At 45.4% G+C, this 19,413-nt stretch overlaps 1 protein-coding gene across 1 annotated transcript; it reads right to left on the minus strand.

Moving 5' to 3' along the window:
* Nucleotides 1-1,809: 1,809 nt before the first annotated feature.
* Nucleotides 1,810-7,045, minus strand: LOC119368522 (DNA topoisomerase 1 beta-like). Its single transcript, XM_037633760.1, has 15 exons — nucleotides 6,131-7,045; nucleotides 5,794-5,988; nucleotides 5,561-5,641; nucleotides 5,089-5,148; nucleotides 4,755-4,849; nucleotides 4,499-4,655; nucleotides 4,283-4,408; nucleotides 3,835-3,915; nucleotides 3,658-3,748; nucleotides 3,435-3,568; nucleotides 3,053-3,121; nucleotides 2,875-2,964; nucleotides 2,648-2,751; nucleotides 2,391-2,567; nucleotides 1,810-2,069 (listed from the first exon to the last, which is right to left on the minus strand). The coding sequence occupies exons 1-15, from the start codon at nucleotides 7,043-7,045 to the stop codon at nucleotides 2,009-2,011; spliced, it is 2,436 nt and encodes an 811-aa protein (XP_037489657.1). The 3' UTR covers nucleotides 1,810-2,008.
* Nucleotides 7,046-19,413: the final 12,368 nt, after the last annotated feature.

Below are 19,413 nucleotides of genomic sequence, written 5' to 3' on the forward strand. Positions count from 1 at the left end.
ATAAAAAAATATAGATACGTTCGAGACGTATCACATATCCAACCCAAATATGAGGCGCCCAGGCGCGCCCGAGCACGCCCTCTACGTCGGTCTGACGGCGGTGTCCCACATGGAAACGCCCGGAAACCCGACGGTCCGACGTACGTGGCGTCCGTCGCCGCGGTGTGAACATGGCGTGGCGCCGCTCCGGCTCGCGCCCAAGACGAAATCTGGCTATTTAAGCTGGCCGGAGTCCCGCAACCCTAACCCATCCACCTCCCCCCTCTCCGCATTGCCAGTCCGAACCCATCCACCTCCTCCCTCTCCCTGCTCCGGCGCTCTGCCCACGATCCGACGCTCTGGCCACGCTCCGGCACTCCGCCAAGGTCCGGAGCAAGATCACCTACTATGTCATGCTGACGATGGAGCGCCGCTAGGAGAACCAGCAGGAGATCTGAGCGAGGCAAGCCGTGCGCGCCGCTCGCATCGCTGTCGGGCTGCCTCCAGACTTGCTGGAGCCGAAGGAGGAGGAGGAGGAGCCAGGGGAAGAGGAGGAAGAGGAGGAGGAGATGGCTCGGATGGAGGTGGAGGAGGCGGAGCAGCAGAAGCCGGAGCTGCCGGGTTTCAACATGGAGCAGGTGGAGGCAGAGTTCGCCGTCGCCCAGTCCGACGAGATGGCGGAGCAGGAGGCCATTCTGGAGTCCATCTAGGATAAGGCCTCTGTGGAGGCCAACCGGGCGTTCCTTCGGCGGGAGCAGTCGGAGTCTGACGCGCTCTTCGTCGAACTCGACACGGAGATAGAGGCGAGGGAGGCCAGAGCGTAGCAGCTGGAGGAGCCGGAGCTGCAGCTGTCGCCTATGCTGCCGGAGCCGAGCACGGAGATCGTTGACATCTCGGACGACGAGTAGCTAGATGATCGATGTAGTATATGAGTTATTTTAATTTGTATATGTTTGTTTGGATTTGAGAATTTAGTATGAGATGTCCGGCTGCGACTTAAAATTTGATGCCCGGCCAATGCCCAGGGAACGGCCCGGGCGCAACGGCGGGCGTTTGAGGGGCGTCCGGGCGTAGATGCTCTTGATGTTTTTTATTTTAGGAATCTCCGTTGGCCCTGCTGCCTCCGAGGCGGCACGCCCTGCGGCGCGCCGCCCAGCTGCCTCCGCCGTCGCAGTGAGTACGTGGCCGTGTTGGTCACCCCGCCCACCGTCTGCGCCTCCATGCGCCCGCCTTTCCACTCGGGTAGCCACCGCTTGCGTCACCGTCTACACATACGCGGCCTGGAAGACGCCGTCCGAGGCGAGCCACGGCCATCTTGGCGACCACACCAGCGCGGACTCGCTATGCGGGCACGCTCGCCGCCGTGCAGGGATGCGGCCGTGCCTCGTCGCAAAGAGGAGGCCGCCTCACCCCACCCCCGTCACCGCGCAGGAGAATGGAGGAGAGCCGGCGGAATTGAGGGAGCGAGGCGAGCAGAGCTGGCGAGATTCAGTATCTGGCTAGTAGGCAGACGAAGTTGCGGTAGACGACCACCGGCACTGAGTGCCGACGGAGGCCGACATAGATACCATTCATAGTTGGGGATGGGAGCACACAGTTTGGATCAGGTAAAAACGCTTCCCACAACTGTAATTTGAAGTTTCCGAAATACAGACTACCAAATTCAGTCGCCGCCAGTGCATTCTTGTTAGAATTTGTATATAAAATACATGAAGACCATGGCACAACCACTAAACTACTCTATCAAAATTTGCACATTGTAGCATTTCTTCCATCAAAATCAGTCAGCAGTTCTCAAGTACATATGCACACACCGTCAGCTATATTTGAGATTCGACTGAAATCCACCGGGCCAAGCGCATATAAGGCAATCGAAAGATGGCGAACACAGGATAAACAAAAGCAGAGCCTACAAAGAGAATGACCAGCGATTCCTTCTTTCCGGGTGCTCTTTCTTTCCTAGCTGCGATTGCGGTCGGGGATAAGGGGGCTGGAAGATTGTTCGAATTTACTGACTGCCAGGCATCCCTTAGAATCTGAAATCCGGGTCGGCGTCCATCGCCCATCCAAATTTCGCGAGAATTGTCTTGCTGAAAATCCGCACACACACACACACACAGAAAAAACAGCTTCTGTTAAGGACTACCAAATGATGACAATTAATCAAATTAGTCATTCAAACAATAAATCAAGGCACAAGTATAACATAGAACTAATTTTTACCTGCACTGGAATGCAACTTCGACTATGAAATAAATAGAACAACGCTTAATTTTATAGGGAGGAAGGTTTATATGGCTTTATGTCTATAGATTAACTGATAATCTATTTTTTTATCTCTTGCATATATGGATGGTCAAGGAGCAGAGATGCTGAGAACTATAATACAAGCGAGAGGAGATCCAAGGGACTGTAATACCTTCTCAATAGGAACTTCATGGGTTTTGCACCACGCCACGGTGATTCTTGGATCAAGGTAGTTGATCTTTGATGTTCCTAGTGCTACTGTCTTCAACTCCTCTCTGTTCGTGTTAGCGATATCCATTTCCTTGATCTTGGTTTCAATTTTAGAGATCTTAGTCTCCAACCTGCAAGTGGATTTGTGAGATTGCCTCCACTCTATATTCAGGCAAGTACAAAACATGACATATCTGTGGTTGTGACGTACACTTCAGGGGTCAATTTTCTCTTTCGCTTCCCATCTTCATCACCGGCTAGAGGCTTTCCTTTCTTCGCTCTCTTTAAGTCTGCTTTCAATTCATCCCTCTGGGCCTGGAGAAAAGAACCAAATGACAATCAAAAAGTTTACAGGACAAGCATATATTTGAGCCAATCATTTGCACCCACATCAAACTAGCATAAGTTTGATCTAACCATTTGCAACCATAAACCAACCTTTAATTCATCAATCTTTTCATTCAACTTAGTCATCTGGGAATCATGTGATTTTGGGACGGCACGCTGATGGTTACAGATTATGGCAACCTGTGTAAACGAGAAACATCGTTGAGAGTCAATAAGAGGGATGTACTGAATATGCAAGTTTTTTTCCCTCACAAGTGACAGACTTTACCTGTTTGTTTGCTCGGGAGTAGACATTAATTTTTTCAATAAGGCTCCCAACTTCTGTTTCTTTATTCAACTGTAATACCATCACACACATATATTTCTTCAGATCCAAAATATATGATGACATAACATCGTAGTCACATGGCACATAATAATGCTGACGATTTCTGTGTGTCATTGACAAACTAAATGTATTTTGTTGATTTGAGCTGCAGCCATGCATATTACAGTACCAAAATAAAGCAGTAAAACATACGCTACTAAATTGTTTTACTCACGACAAACTTCAGCTAATCACTTCATCAAGCCCTTAGATTAAATAGTGTAAACATAAAAGTAGAGAACAAAGACCTGGTACAGGACAGTGAAATTTGCATTGAACTTACGATATCGTCCAAAGTGATAGAAGCATTATATGTACGGAAGACTTTTGCAGTAAGGCCAGGCATTAAGTCCTTGAGATGAGCATTTAGTTTAGTTGTATCAAGCTTGTCAAAGACATGCGCACCTTTATTTTTACCTAGAAAACAGGTATGCAGAACAGATGTCAATAACATTTGTCTGGGGCAGGAAGAGATGGAGGGATGGGAAAAGAGCATTGGGAGATACCTGCACAGAATTCCTTAATCGCCTCGTATACAGGTGGCTCAACCTCTACAGTGTTCAAGTATCTTATAGAATCTTTACCAAGGAAGTCAAACTGAAAAGAAATCGACCAAACATTAGATAACATGAAAATTTACTTTTCATATAGTGAGTACCAGAATAGAGAACAAAGATCAAGACCTGCAACTTGTTTAGAGGCAGACAAGTAACATTTTCAACCTTCAGCGTACAACAACCAACAGTATCGGCCTCATCGTCATCCTAAAAAGGATTGAAGTAGCATGAGAACATATGTCGAGGAAGTTCAAAGCTAAGTGGATTATTACTAAAAAATTAACATGTATGCGGAAAGGAATTGATTTTCGGTGAATGACTCATCATGTAAATTATTTGTGTCCACTAATCCTGATGCAAAGGGGTATTTCAGATAACGCTGTCAGCGATGCTGACGGAACATACATTATGTTACAATAAAAGCATAGCACAGTTGTGTATCAAGCATAAAAGCAGAAGAATTTGTGCAACAACCTTTAAGGGTATACAGTGCATTGCCAACATACATACTATCACAATCATCTAGAATAAAATGGAAATATCATTCAGTAACGATAAGTCCAGTAGAATATACCTTTTCATTCCCTGCCCTAAGGGCTAGTTTATCTATAAGGTATGTTGCCACTGCAATTTGTTTCTTCACCTCCTCTTTGCTCCTGAAATCCTTGGTGTAATTTGCACGAATATTCTTTATGTGATCCTGCCATAGCCATATGAACACAATTAGCATTATTATTATCTTTACATGGGGACAGAAAACCTATATGAATCACAAAACTAACTTCCTCACCTTCAGTCTCCGGGCCTTCTCATATTTCTCCTTGTCGCTTTGCCCCTTTAGGGAGCTGCTTGCCGCCAGGAAAACATACTTGAAATCCTTTTGGTTTATCGGATTATTCCAAAAGGCCAACCATGTAACAGTATTGTCATGTTTAACTTCTTTCCAGCTGCAGAACACATTACCAATCATGAATCTATACATGCTAGAAGCCCCTACATAAATACTCTCCTTTCCGATAACATCAATAACTTTAATTCCAGGGTACCTTTCTCCTGGTATAGGACAAACTGGGATTGGAGCCTCTTCTCCAATGTTTATTGTAATATCACTTGGTCGGATGCGTCGCTTCAGTCTTCCCATCTAAAACAATTCAGTAGAGAGCCTTAAATTGAAGGCCCTCACTTGAAGTAAAAAAAAAATACTCCCTCCATTCCTAAATATAAGTCTTGTTAGAGATTTCAATAGGGACTACATATGGATGTATATATTTTAGAGTGTAGATTCACTCATTTTGCTCTGTATGTAGTCCGCGTTGAAATCTCTTAAAAGACTTGTATTTGGTAACGGAGGGAGTATGTGATTAATTTGCAAATCCGTACCTTTGGATGCTCTCCACGTCCCCTGAACAAGCCAGGTGGTTCTATTCTGAAATTACCAACCTGAAGCAATTAAACATGTCAGTTTGCTTAGTAGCCAAACTGGTATATATACATGTAGAAGAATATGAACAACAATGCAAGTCTCACTTCCACTGAGGAAATCCATCGTTTTATATAGTACTAACATCATTTCTCCACATCCAGTGCAAAAATCTTAATTTCGTTATCGAAAAAATGATGGCAAAATCTGAATTTGCTTTTGAGACTAGTGGCATATGTGTATAGTCGCCGAAGAAAAAGAGTGGACTGTCTATTCTAGTACTCCCTCCGTCCGAAAAAACTTGTCCCTCAAATAGATGTATAGTGCTAGATACATCCATTTGAGAGACAAGTTTGGAACAAACTTTTTCGGACGGATGAAGTAGGATTTATAAAAGCCCAAGTCATATTCGGAAACCATGAAAAAAAAGACCTTCTCTTCAACACCGTCTACGGAAGCCCACATAAATTTCTTCTCTTGTTTCTCTCTCTCTTCCCGCAATGCTTTCTTCTCCTGTCAAGAAAGAGTTACAAGGATTAAATACTTCAGATGATCGTTGGTGGCAGGATAAATCTGTGTTCTTGGAGATCTTTTAGTCATCAAACTGTGAGAAATTTTAGAGATAACAACAATAAGTTCACTCTGCAGAATGCATAGAAATCTACCTCTGAAGTCATCTGCGTTTTCTTCTCCTTCTCTTGTAGGTGCCATTCATAGATCGGTATGAAATCACAAAGCTCGAACTTTTTGATAGTATGGGTTTTACCAAGAATTTTACTCCAGTCGGTGAAGAAGTTGTTGATAAATGTTTCCTTGGACGCGTACTCTGTGTCTTTCATCACAGCAAACATGGTTGCAACCTGCAGAGCAGAGAATTAGCGGATGAACAAAAAGACAGAATCGTGATCTTGATATTTAGTAGTAGCCTGATCATCCTCATTGCTACGAAACTGAAGTAGTAAAAAACAAAGCAGTAAACTGTCAATGCTGAATATATATCACCTCCTCCTGTTCTGGGGTCAGATCAACAGGTTTTCCATTGTATAGCATCTTGACACCATGAGGCTTGTACGGAGGGGGGAAGATGACACCATTGTGCACCAAAGTAGACCATTTCTTTCCACCACCAGACACTTCACGGACCTTCGTTGCCTTCGAGGACCGGGAATTTCTCATTAGTTTCTTTGTTTTCCTTTTTACTACTTTCAGGTTGTCCTTAGAAGATGAAGGGCTCTTCTTTTTCTTCTTCACAATATCCTTTGCAGACGGCTTTCTTTTTGAAGGCTCGCCGACTGTCAGCCTTCGTGCGAGAGGTACATTGTCACTTCCATCATCTTCTGAACTTGCAGAGGCAGAACTGTTTGTACACTTTGCCTTCTTAAGAGCTGAACTTGGCTGAATATTGCTATCACATGGCCTCTTAATTGAATTTCGGGGAGCACTACTTGCACTACTTTTCAACGCCTCCTTGTTAGGTTCGATCGGCATGTCCACGGAATTTCGAGTAACGAGTGAAAAACGGGCAGCCAATGGCTTATCATCCTCTGAATCATCATCGTCGGAGGCGCTGCCTCCACTTGGTGAAGCGGCGTCCTTGAACAACCTTGCGGAGAGTGGTTTCTCATCATCTTCTGAATCTGAATCGGCGCTACATGTGGTGATTCTCTGGAATTTCCTGTCATCGGCCTTTTTCCTCAGTGCAAGTGGTATGTCGTCGTCGTCTGAATCATCGGTGTCCACCATGAGGACATCTTCCACATGAGGTCTTTTCAATGCACTCTTTTGACAATGTTGTACATCTCCTGATGAGGGGGTGGGCATGTTGTTTTGCTTGAGAGAGGCGCTCGGCCTCTTGAAGGAGACTGGGCCGTCGAGTTCTTCGTCGTCGCTGTCAAACGTATGGGCAGCCGCCGGCATTGCTTCTTCCTCAAGGTGGCAGGAGGATGCCGGATTGAATGGACAGGCCTGCAAGCTACCACGGCTCACCCATTCAAGATCATCAGACACGATGCTAAGACCCACGGTGACCTTGGGAGCAAGAGCCAAGGCCAGCCCCGGACAGGGAGGGGGAGACGTGAAGTTACCTTGGGCGGGTGGCCGCGCGAGTGGCAGGCAGTTCTTCTCCCTTTGCTCCGGCGAGACCGAGGGGTCGCCGGGGAAGAAGCCGGCGTGGAGGTAGGGTTAGTGCGGCACGGCGTGGAGTATCTCTCTTTTTTTCTCCCTCTTATATATACTGCCTACAGCGCGATGGTGATGTCGGTTCCTTGATTTTTGGAAACCCCGCGTCGCCGACCTTTTCCCTGTTGGGTTCGGTTCCAGTTCCGGTCCATCCATCGAATACCCGTCGTGGAGACCTGAGCACCCTGTTTTTCTCAGTACGAAACGCCTTCGCAGCCGTTTGATCGAGATCAAACGGTGATAGTTTATTTAAAAAATTGCTTTTTTTAGAAAGGAATTGTCATGTTAGTCTGAAAATTGCCACCCCTATAACTAAAATTACCATAAAAAACGTTCGTAATTGCCATGCTGGCCAGAGAACGTGTGCTAGCTAAGAGGGTCCTCTTTTTATTGCAAAAATACCTCGATGCAACTGTACACATGGACCATCTATCTTACTGTTAGCTAGATTAGCTAACGCAACAAGCAGATTGTAAAAAAAAAAAAAGAAAACTAGCGCAACAAGCAACAGTGTTTGCTTCAACCTTTTTTTTTTGCGACGATTTATTTGCTTAAACCTTGACAAGCCTGAAGCAAACATGCATGGCAACGATCATCAAGAATCTGTTATGCAAATGTATTCTGTTTTCTTTAATAAAATGGTTCAAGCCGGTGTAAGCCGGCCGTTAAAGAAAAAGGTGTCGAGCCTGAACACAAGAATTGACATCGAAATCCTTCATGAAATAAAGGCTCTTAGTTGCTCCTGGATTCATGCAAGGCACGTGTGTGATGTTTAGGTGGGTCTAACCTAACATAATTACTTCCTCCGTTTCTAAATATAAGTCTTTTAAGAGATTTTATTTACTATAAACTGCATATAAAGCAAAATAAATGAACGTATACTTTAAAAGGCGTCTAACATCCGCATGTAGTTTCTATAGTGAAATCTCTAAATAAACATATACTCCGAGGAATCGAACAAGAATACGGATGTACCAAGCATAGTCTTTCCTCCTCCACAAGAAAAGTCTTCTTCCTCCTCCCGTCGGCGCCGCCGCGGATCCGCCCCGCCTCCGATGGCCTTTGGCCTGTGGAGGTGTGGAGGATCTCAGCCCCCCGCCGGCGGGAGGGACCCCGTTCTCGATTTTGCTAGGTTGAGCGTCTTGGTTGGGGCTGTGTGGCGGCGGCGATGTCCCTCGGTAGCAATAATGTCTCCCACGCCCTATCCCCGTCCCGATGGTGTGAATATCATTGTCGGAGGATGTGTGGAGCTGTGTCTCCGTCGGATCTCATGGGATTCGGTCGATGCTGGTCTTCGGTGGATCTATTTGGATCCAGTTTTTGTTCGTCTTCGTTCGTGTGGTTTCAGGTTTGATCTTTCCAATCTACAACTCTCTTCATCGGCGATGGTTGCTGCTCTGGTGTGTTGGTCCTTTGGGGCCTTAGCACGACGACTTTCCGACTGTCTACTACAACAAGGTTTGTTCGACTCCGGTGATGGAGAGGCGGTGACGGCGGCGCGCCTTCGGCTCGCTCCACTGCTTGTAGTCGTCGCTAGGTGGTCCATAGACCTAGTTGTAATTTTTATTACCTCTTGTGTTCTCTGTACTGCCAGGATTGATGAATAGATTGGAAATTTCTCTCGAAAAAAAACATATACTCCCTCCGTCCCATAATGTAAGACCTTTTTTGACACTACTCTAGTGTTAAAAAACGTCTTATATTATGGGACAGAGGGAGTATTTAGGAACATAGGGAGTAGAAAAATAGACCTGGTCTCATAGGGAAATGGCAATTGGTACTCGATCGGCTGCATATGCCCCCTATATCTTCTTCTATTTTTTCATGGATATGCACCCCATATCTCACCAACCATATTTATTGGGTCGCGATAACTGCCACACATGTGGCATGGATACGAACCCGCCCACATGCCTCGTGTGGCGTGAACAGGAACACGCCCGCACGACCGCGTCCGGGCGCGCAATTGCACAGCCCGCACGTCCGGTGTGTGGCAACCCCGCCCGCACTGCCCCGTCCGGGCCACACGACCCGCTGCCCGCACGACCCAGCCGTTCCCGGCCTCCGCTCAATCGCCTCTCTCGACTGCCGCCATCGTCCCCCACCTCTCGAACCCCTACCTCCGCCGCCGGCCTTCTCTGGTTGCCATGGCAACCAGAGCAGATCCGTAGGGCACTCCCACCGCAAACCACACCCCAACCCTCCCCACCCCCAGGCCCCCACTCCAACCCATCCCTCCAGAGACGATCAACTAAAATAAGGTAAAAATCTCCCGATCTCATCCTTCTCATCCTTCAGGCTGAAAATCTCCCCGATCTTGTACTGGATCCATGCTATAGGGGGTGGCAACACCAGTAGTTCTGAGATCCAGTAGTTTTGTGATCTACGTTTTGAGATTAACTTAGGGTCGCGATAACTGCCACACGTGTGGCATGGATACGAACCCACCCACACGCCTCGTGTGGCGTGAACAGGAACACGCCCGCACGACCGCGTCCGGACGCGCAATTGCACAACCCGCACGTCCGGTGTGTGGCAACCCCGCCCGCACTTCCCCGTCCGGGCCACACGACCTGTTGCCCGCATGACCCAGCCGTTCCCGGCCTCCGCTCGATCGCCTCTCTCGACTGCCGCCATCGTCCCCCACCTCTCGAACCCTACCTCCATCGTCGGCCTTCTCTGGTTACCATGGCAACCAGGGCAGATCCGTAGGGCACTCCCACCGCAAACCACACCCCAACCCTTCCCACCCCCAGCCCCCCACTCCAACCCAGCCCTCCAGAGACGATCAGCTAAAATAAGGTGAAAATCTCCCGATCTCATCCTTCTCATCCTTCAGGCTGAAAATCTCCCCGATCTTGTACTAGATCCATGCTATAGGGGGTGGCAACACCAGTAGTTCTGAGATCCAGTAGTTTTGTGATCTATGTTTTGAGTTAACTTAAGTTCCTAGTTTGATTGACGCAAGTAGTTGGGTATGAAAATGGATGAGTAGGAATCCCTAAAAAAGGAGAGGAAGGACAACTCTGGAATAAAGCGGGTGGGAAAAATTAATTGCCACTTATGTATAACCACAGTTGCCACATTTCGTTGTCAGTAACTGCCACCTAGTTGGCATGTTGATTGCCATCCCTATCTTCTATGTGCAAGCAGCAGAAGAATACAATTCTTCTGGATTGTTAATGCGTTCTTGTTCATGTAGTGATTGATAACACATTGGAAAGAAGCGAGACACGGAAAGAATGAATCACGAAGATGGCGCTGATACTTGGGGTTCTCAAAGGCCAGAAACGCCCCCTTGGGATGCATCAGAGTACAATCAACTCATCTCTGCAGGGCCATTGCTGCCACTACTAGAACAGTATGCAGGCATTGGTATGATGCATGATAACAAAAAGAAGAGAACAGTTGCCATCTTCGTAACGATGAAGATGACATTCTACTTATGTCATGCACTGTCATTTTTTCGCAGGTTCTTATGACCAAAACACTCTCAGGGGGCCCCCGTGGCAAGTGCAGTCACAAGGCGCTAACACTGACAAATGTACGGGCAACCAACTTCAACTGGCTAATATGGCTAATCAAGGTAATGCATACGAAAAAAAGAGCACATACTGGTCTGGACATGAAAAATGAACATGCAAAAAAATGGCAAAATGACTCACGAGTTATCACGGGTGAAAATGCAGAGCCTTCATGCAGCACGTGGCATCAGGCAGCACCCATGTACCTGCCATCGACGTCATACACAGGTGAGTCCATAAAAAATGAAGTTGCGGATGCTCAATTAGCAGAAGGAGCATAGTTGTCAACTACGATTGCCATGACTAGACATCTACAATTGCCATGGATAAATAACTGCAGATGTCATCCCTGGACAACTGGTGTTGCCATCCCTGGACAGCTGCATTTGCCATGGAGGAACAACTGCAGTTGTCATGCCAGTGCAACTACAGTTGCCATGCCAGGACAAATGTAGTTGCCACATCAGGGGCAATTGCAGTTGCCATGGAGGAACAACTACAGTTGCCATACCAGTGGAACTACAGTTGCCATGCCAGGAAAACTGCAGTTGCCACATCAGGGGGGACGGCAGTTACTGTGCTAGCACAAACTGCATTTGCCATGAATTGACCAACTACTACTATGCTTACAGGTTATTACGGTGGTGGTAACCCGGCAAACGTCTCGTGGCAAGCTTCACAAATTGCAGGTGGAGCATGTCATTTTGGTGTCACAGACCACACAAGATGGTCACATGCAGCACAACAAGGTAAGGAAAAAACAAAACCACAAAACAGCACTACATTTGTTTTTGTGGCAAAAAAAAGCACGTGCCAAAAAAAAGAATTAAAGCAGTGATGGTGGACAAAAACAAAGCATAAAATGCTGACAAGTGGTTGTGTGTAAATGAGTCAAGTATTGTCTTTGAAAATTGGCCAACTGCTAAAAGCATGTGTGCATCACTAATGGTTGAATGCATTTCGCCTAGTGAGATCAATCTTACAATGCAGTAGTTTTGTTCCTAGACCACATGTATTTGCCATTTTTTGGTAGCAGTATTTGCCATGTATGCAGGACTGCAGCTGCCATGCATATAGAACCCAAGTTTTCGTACTAAAAAAGGAAGCTTGTTGTCGTGCATTGGCAAACAATAGTTTGCCATGTTTGTTGAACTGTAGCTGCCATGACTGGACAGCTACATTTGCCACCCATGTCCACGCGCAAACTGACATCTTGCCGTTCGAATGATGTAGTGCCAAATCGCTCGACGTTGATGTCATCCGTTGCGATAAACATGTTATTCAATCAAAAAAATCTTAATCTCGTACCTGTTATTTCAATTACAGGGCCTACAACTACAGTTAACAGCGGCGCGAGCACATCTACTGCGGGGAGCTCTGAGCGCATAGAAGACGTGTTCCCCCAGCCAGCAGACAATCATGCCGCAAATAATGCCGAGTCTGTGTCGAAAATGGCAATCATTCCAGCAATTCCCATAGCCACCCCTTTGAACGCAAGCACTGCCAACACTCAAGTCGATGAAACTGCCCCCGATACTGAAGTGAATGATGAAACTGACGACGAGGCACAAGGGGATGAAGATGATGGGCAACCAGAGATCGTGGTACCTCAGCCACCGTATGTTGGGCAGAGATTTGAATCGTACGAAGAAGCAAAGGAATTCTTCCAGACATATGCAAAGTTCCATGGGTTTGCCGTCAACACCGAATACCATAGGAAAATTAAGAAAACTAACAAGTACAACAGAGGTGAGATGAGGTGCCACAAGGCACGAAGGAACAAGAAAGGGAAAGGTGTTGCGCTTGTCATTCCGGAACGAAAGAGAGGGATCATTCTCAAGACGGGTTGCCCTGTCCGGTGTAAGCTAAATGTAGATGGAACACAGTATGTGGTCACTGACTATTTTGACGAGCACAACCACAAACTCATAAATAAGTTTGACCTGGTAAAATTTCTGACCGCCCACAGAGGATTCACCCCGGTCGAAAGGCAATTCGTAAAGCTGCTACATGATTGTAACGTCGGTCCATCAAGAATGGTCCAGATACTATCACTCATCCACAGCAAAAAGGGGAAACTGAGTAGCATGCCGTACATACCAGCTGACGTCACAAACGTACATGCCAAGTACCGTAGAGAGAGCAAGCTGGCTGACATAGAGGCCACAATGGCCTACGTCGATGAGAAAGCGAAGGAAGATCCAGATTTCTACTACAGGATAAGGTTGGACGATGAGGACCGTGTCAGGAACATGTATTGGGTGGATGGTGCTGCAAGGAGAGCCTACAAACATTTCCGAGATTGCATTTCATTTGACGCGGCGTATCTGACTAATATGTACAAGATGCCATGCGCTCCGTTCATAGGAATAAATAACCACAGTCAGTCATTGCAGTTCGGATGCGGGCTCGTTCGGAACGAAGACACGGATGGGTACGTTTGGCTGTTCAAGACCTTCTTGGAGTGCATGGATGGACTTGCTCCGATGAACATAATAACATACCGGGATTTCAGCATGCGTGCAGGCATAGAGGAGGTATTTCCGTGTTATAAAGAAGGCTGAAGAGACGCTAGGACCGTTCTTTACTGACCGTCCAGAGTTCCACAAGGCGTTCGAGCTGTGCGTGGACCACAGCTTGACGGTGGAGGAGTTTGAAAGGAGCTGGATGGCCATGATTGAAACATATCAAGTCCAAGACAATGAGACGCTTGCTAACCTGTGGGAGAAGCGAATGTACTGGGTGCCGGCCTACTTCATGCAGTGCTTCTTCCCCTTTCTGCAGACTACGCAGCGCAGCGAGGGGTTCAATGCTGTTTTGAAGCGGTAAGTGAGCCCTGGCAACTCTTTGCTACAGTTTGCAAAGCAGTACACAGCTTTGCAACAAAAAATTTTGGGATCTGAGCTACAGCAAGAAGCTACCACCGTGCTAAAGCAGCCGAAATTGCTAACGTATTTACCAATGGAGAGGCAAATGAGCAAGATATACACAAACAAGATGTTTAACAAGTAAGTCAGTTGCGTTACAGTCTTATTTGCGCAAAAAGCACTAAGGCAGTAGGTGCCTTATAGAGTGCAATGCAGTTGCCATGATGTGCAGTTGCCATGTTTAATGAAATACTGTTTGCCATGCTTACTCAGCTGCAGTTGCCATGTTCATTGAAAATTCTGTTTGCCATGCTTGCTCAGATGCATTTTCCATGTTCAATAAAGTGCAGTTGCCATGTTTAATGTGATGTACTTCCATTGGGGCATGTTGGTATGCAAATGCCAATGTCAACAGAAAAATGTTATATTCTCGACACATATGCTGAAATGCAATTGCCATGTTTACTAAAAATGCAAGTTGAAAAATGCATTTGCCATGTTTAGTAAACTGTAGATGCCATGTTCAATAAAATGCAGTTGCCATGTTTTATGCAATGTGCTTCCATTGGGAATGTTGGTGTGGAAATGACGATGACCAGTTGAAAATGTACTATGGTTGCCATGTCTAGTGTACTACAGTTGCCATGTCTAGTGTACTACAGTTGCCATGTCTAATATACTACAGTTGCCATGTCTAATATACTACAGTTGCCATGTCTAATATACTATGTTTGCCATCTTCAGTGTACTATCTTTGCCATGTTCACTGTACTATGTTTGCCATGTTCAGTGTACTATGTTTGCCATGTTCAAACAAAAATGTATTTCTATTTTCCATGACAACATAAGGTGCTACAAAAAAAGATCGCACGATAGTTTAACAGAAAACACACAAAACTTGCAGATTTCAGGAAGAAATAAAGCATTCCAGCATGTTCACGACTTTCCAGATGGACGAACATACGTTCAAGGTGTGTTCTATTTTGGGCATGTCGGATTCAGAACCTCAAGACTCGGACAAAGGAAGGAACTACTTCGTCAAAGCCTCGATAGGCGAAGGCAAATACTACTGCCAATGCTGCAAGTTTGAATGGGACGGCATTGTGTGCTGTCACATACTAAAAGTAATGGACATGAACGCTGTGACACGGATGCCCCGCCATTTCATAAGGCGGCGATGGACTTGGGACGCTGACGACGCATTTGCGCCACAGACAACAAATGCAGTTCTGGCTGTGCATGACGAGAGACCTAAGGCAACCATGGAAGCCGTGAGGCACGTTGTGCTCACAAAGAACTATGCTGAGCTAATTGATGAAGCGTGCAAGAGTGATGAGACAGCGAGAGTCGCAGAAAAACACAGGAAGGCCCTGAAAAGAGAGCTTGATGAGATCAAGAAGAGGAAAGCTGAGGAAGCCTTACACCGGTTCCCCCGCACATCAAGTGTGCCTTCATCCACGGGGCCATCATCTGAAAACTCTGAGATAGGATCTGGAACAGCAAGAACACAAACCCAGGTCAGGAACCCACCCCGTTCCATCACAAAGGGTCGTCCAAGAGAGATAAGGTACAAATCGAGATTGGAGATTCAAGCAAAACACAAGAAAACAAAGAAAGGGACGGGCAATCCAGAAGCAAAAGTTGGGGCACTGTGACATGGTCCTTGTGGACATTTTGTTTTGTACCCTAGATGTTGTGATTTTTTTTAATTTGGGAGAATGACTCTTGAGGGGATTCAGAAGTTGAAGGAAAATGCATTGAATGGATAAATGTAGTTGCCATGATATGGATACTTAATCTGCCATGTTATGGGTACTTAATATGCCATATTGTGTGTAGTTAATATGCCATGCTATTTTATACTAAAAATATGCCATACTATTTTATACTAAAAATATGCCATGCTAGTTGCACTGGATCTGCCATGTTAGTTGTACTGGATCTGCCCATGTTAGTTATGCTGGATCTGCCATGTTAATTATGCTGGATCTGCCGTGTTGTTTGTACTGGATCTGTCATGTTAGATGTACTGAAAATATGCCATGGTATTTGTAACGACTCTGCATCGCATATATTTCCATAACAATTTGACGCAGTTTAGTGACACATATTGTGTTGTGTGCAATGTATGGGAAACAAGTTGAAAAAAGTGTAACGTGCATAAACCGCAGCAAAGGTTGTGGCTACATGATCAACCTACCATGCTAGCTGGTGAAGTTAGTGATGAAAAAAAAGAAGCAAAACGTCCAAATGAACAACGACGATGACTTTCACTAACCATGTCTGATGAACTACATTTGCCATGTTTTGAAACATTGTGACGCATTCGAAACAGCAAAACGGGTGCTACAAACAATGAAACCATAGTAATAATGATAGACATAAAAACATATCTGCTGCCACGCCTAAGTACGTTCACATCCACACATATATTACAGAAACTATTCAAATGTCGCTTACACACCACCACTACATAGTAGGCTACGCGGGGTTGCAGTCATAACATAGCACACGAACATAGTTTTTGACGAGAACAAAAGAGATAGTACCTTACATTCCTCAGAAACAGAATGTAAGGTATGCGTCCGGTGTGTATCGCCGCGTGATCACTTGTACCTCTTGATGACTTTCTTGATAGCTTCCTCCACAAACTCGCGTGCTCCGGACCGCTTGTTGAAATCTTCATTCGTCAACCAGTTCCATGTGTTGATTTTCCGGAGCTCAACGACCATTGCAGCTGTGACAGCGGGGACAAGTCTACCTTCCCACTTTGTAAAGTATTCCAACGCGTGAAAGCCACAGTCCGTCCTGCACACGAAAAAGAGTCAGGTGAACTAGCAAAAAAGGACAAACATAGCAGTCATAGACTTCAATTCAGATGTAACAACAAAAGAGGGGTTGGATTGATGTAAATGGCACATGAAGGAGGGGGTAGGAAATTATGTGTTCCCTTGCTTCGTAGTCGCCACGTACTCAACCTGGAAATGTCTGATCTGGACCTTTGAGTGTTCGTAGTGACGGTTCCATGTCTCTTTGAGGTTGTTGATGAAGAATTCAGCATGCGTAGTAAGGTCTGCATCAGCTGCCGAACGAATTGAATCAAGCACCTCAAAACATTGGTTCTTCAGGTCAAGACAGATCGCATAGTGGTGACCACACTTGTCGTGTTGGTCATGTGGTGCAAGCTCCTAGAACATGGGGAACATGACCTACATTTAAAAGTGAGGGAAATGAGAAGCAGAGTTCACATGAAGAACCACAGAGGAAAAAAAAAGTAGAATCACGTAGAATGTTTGGTTATGGGTGGGGGTAGTTGAAAGAAAGTTGCCATCCATGTATGAACAAAATTTGCTGTGTATTTTTCTATGAAGTTGCCACATAGTTTGCACGAGATGCAATAATCAAAAAGTCAGGAAGCCCGGCAGCTATTGCCACATGAAACATCTGCCACATAAACAGAGTGTAGAAGATGGCAAAAAACCAAACCATGTAAAAAAAGTGCAAACAGGGAACGAATACTCACATATTTCTTCATTGTGAGCTTGAATTCACCGTGTTGTGTAAAATTCTTCCTCAAGATTTTGTGGTGGAAGTCACCATCCCATATTTTGCAGGTCACACTATAATGCATGATTGTTTTGTCGGCACACACATCCATATGATTGTTGATGTAGTCAATCCTGCATGCAACTACATTCGTCGACATTTTACCGTTTGGCCTCACGGACTCGGCAAGATCACCCAGGTCGACGTACGTCGCTCCGCATTGAATGACCTTGGTTCTGTTCAAACATGAGCTGTATGAAAATGATATAAGATGAAAGAATCATGCCTACTAAGTAAAAAAATGAAAGAACTAAAACATAAGCGGATCATGTATAGAAAGTACAAAAGAAGATGAATGGTAAAAAAGGAACAAAGCAAAATGAGAGATTATGGGGGTATGGTCATTTACGCTTTCAGCTCCTTCATGTGCTTGCCGCTGGACCTCGCATTTCCAAAACGCTTGACAATATCGTACAACTGGGTCTGTTCCTTAGTGGCCCTGAATTCGGGCTCGTAGTCTTCCACGGGAGGTGGGTGAACTACCCTCTGATGCCTCACAGAACCAGGGGTGGCACTCCTGATGGTATCCTCAGATACCGTATCTGTAGGCACGTTGGAACTTGATTGCCCTTGCCCTCGTGAGGACCTCCTCTGCAATGCTGCCTCCTCAATCCTGTGGTAAGCTTCATCAAGTGATGGTGAAATCTCCTCAGGGGTGGCTGCAAGGATCAAAAAAGTGGATTAGGATAACTAGAAATCAAAAACAGATGCATTGTGAGAAGATAGGGTGCATGATGTGAGATATATGTACAAAAAAGTGGGGAGTTGCCACGTGTGGTGCAACTACAATGGAATATTGTAGCAACTATAGTTGCCATGTAGTTGCACTGTAGTTGCCATCTGGTTGGACTGTAGTTGCCATGTCACAGCAACTACAGCTGCCATGTTGTGCTAACTACACTTTCCGTGTGCTTGCCGGGAGGAAGAATGCAGCATGGAAACAAAAAAAATGTAGGTGACATAGTGCAACAAATCCAGTTGCCATGTGTAATGCATTGTATTTGCCATGTGAGAGCAACTACAGTTGCCATATTGAATCAACTTCAGTTGCCATGTAGTTGCCCAAAATGTGAAATGAAGCATGGCAGCAAAAAAAATGTAGGTGGCATGGTGCATCAAATTCAGTTGCCATGTCATCACATATCAGTTGCCCATCATAAGTGAGGACCCCCAAAAAAATACGACGATTACGACAAATGTCAAACTACAAAGATGTATACAATAAAATGATATAAGCACATGATAAATGTACCTTGGACTCGGCTCTGCGAACTTGACAGCCTTCCTGCCCTCGACCATTGGCTGCGCCATCATTGCGGGCATGCCTCCCGGGAAAGCAAATGCAACTGGCATAGGATCTGGTGAAGGAAATATGCCCTAGAGGCAATAATAAAGTTATTATTTATTTCCTTATATCATGATAAATGTTTATTATTCATGCTAGAATTGTATTAACCAGAAACATAATACATGTGTGAATACATAGACAAACATAGTGTCACTAGTATGCCTCTACTTGACTAGCTCGTTTATCAAAGATGGTTATGTTTCCTAGCCATGGACAAAAGAGTTGTCATTTGATTAACGGGATCACATCATTAGGAGAATGATGTGATTGACTTGACCCATTCCGTTAGCCTAGCACTTGATCGTTTAGTATGTTGCTATTGCTTTCTTCATGACTTATACAAAGTTCCTACAACTATGAGAGTATGCAACTCCCATTTACCGGAGGAACACTTTGTGTGCTGCCAAATGTCACAACGTAACTGGGTGATTATAAAGGTGCTCTACAGGTGTCTCCGAACGTACATGTTGGGTTGGCGTATTTCGAGATTAGGTTTTGTCACTCCGATTGTCGGAGAGGTATCTCTGGGCCCTCTCGGTAATACACATCACTTAAGCCTTGCAAGCATTGTAACTAAAGAGTGAGTTACGAGATAATGTATTATGGAACGAGTAAAGAGACTTACCGGTAATGAGATTGAACTAGGTATTGGATACCGACGATCGAATCTCGGGCAAGTAACATACCGATGACAAAGGGAACAATGTATGTTGTTATGCGGTTTGACCGATAAAGATCTTCGTAGAATATGTAGGAGCCAAT

This window comes from Triticum dicoccoides, chromosome 2B (assembly GCF_002162155.2).
Source record: "Triticum dicoccoides isolate Atlit2015 ecotype Zavitan chromosome 2B, WEW_v2.0, whole genome shotgun sequence".
NCBI classification, from domain to species: Eukaryota; Viridiplantae; Streptophyta; class Magnoliopsida; order Poales; family Poaceae; genus Triticum; species Triticum dicoccoides.

Coding starts and splice junctions, on each gene's coding strand:
- LOC119368522 (XM_037633760.1), bottom strand. CDS start 7,045: ATGCCGGCGGCTGCCCATACGTTTGACAGCGACGACGAAGAACTCGAC. Junction 5,989..6,130: donor TGACCCCAGAACAGGAGGAG/GTGATATATATT, acceptor TCTGCTCTGCAG/GTTGCAACCATGTTTGCTGT. Junction 3,569..3,657: donor GATTAAGGAATTCTGTGCAG/GTATCTCCCAAT, acceptor CCTGTTTTCTAG/GTAAAAATAAAGGTGCGCAT.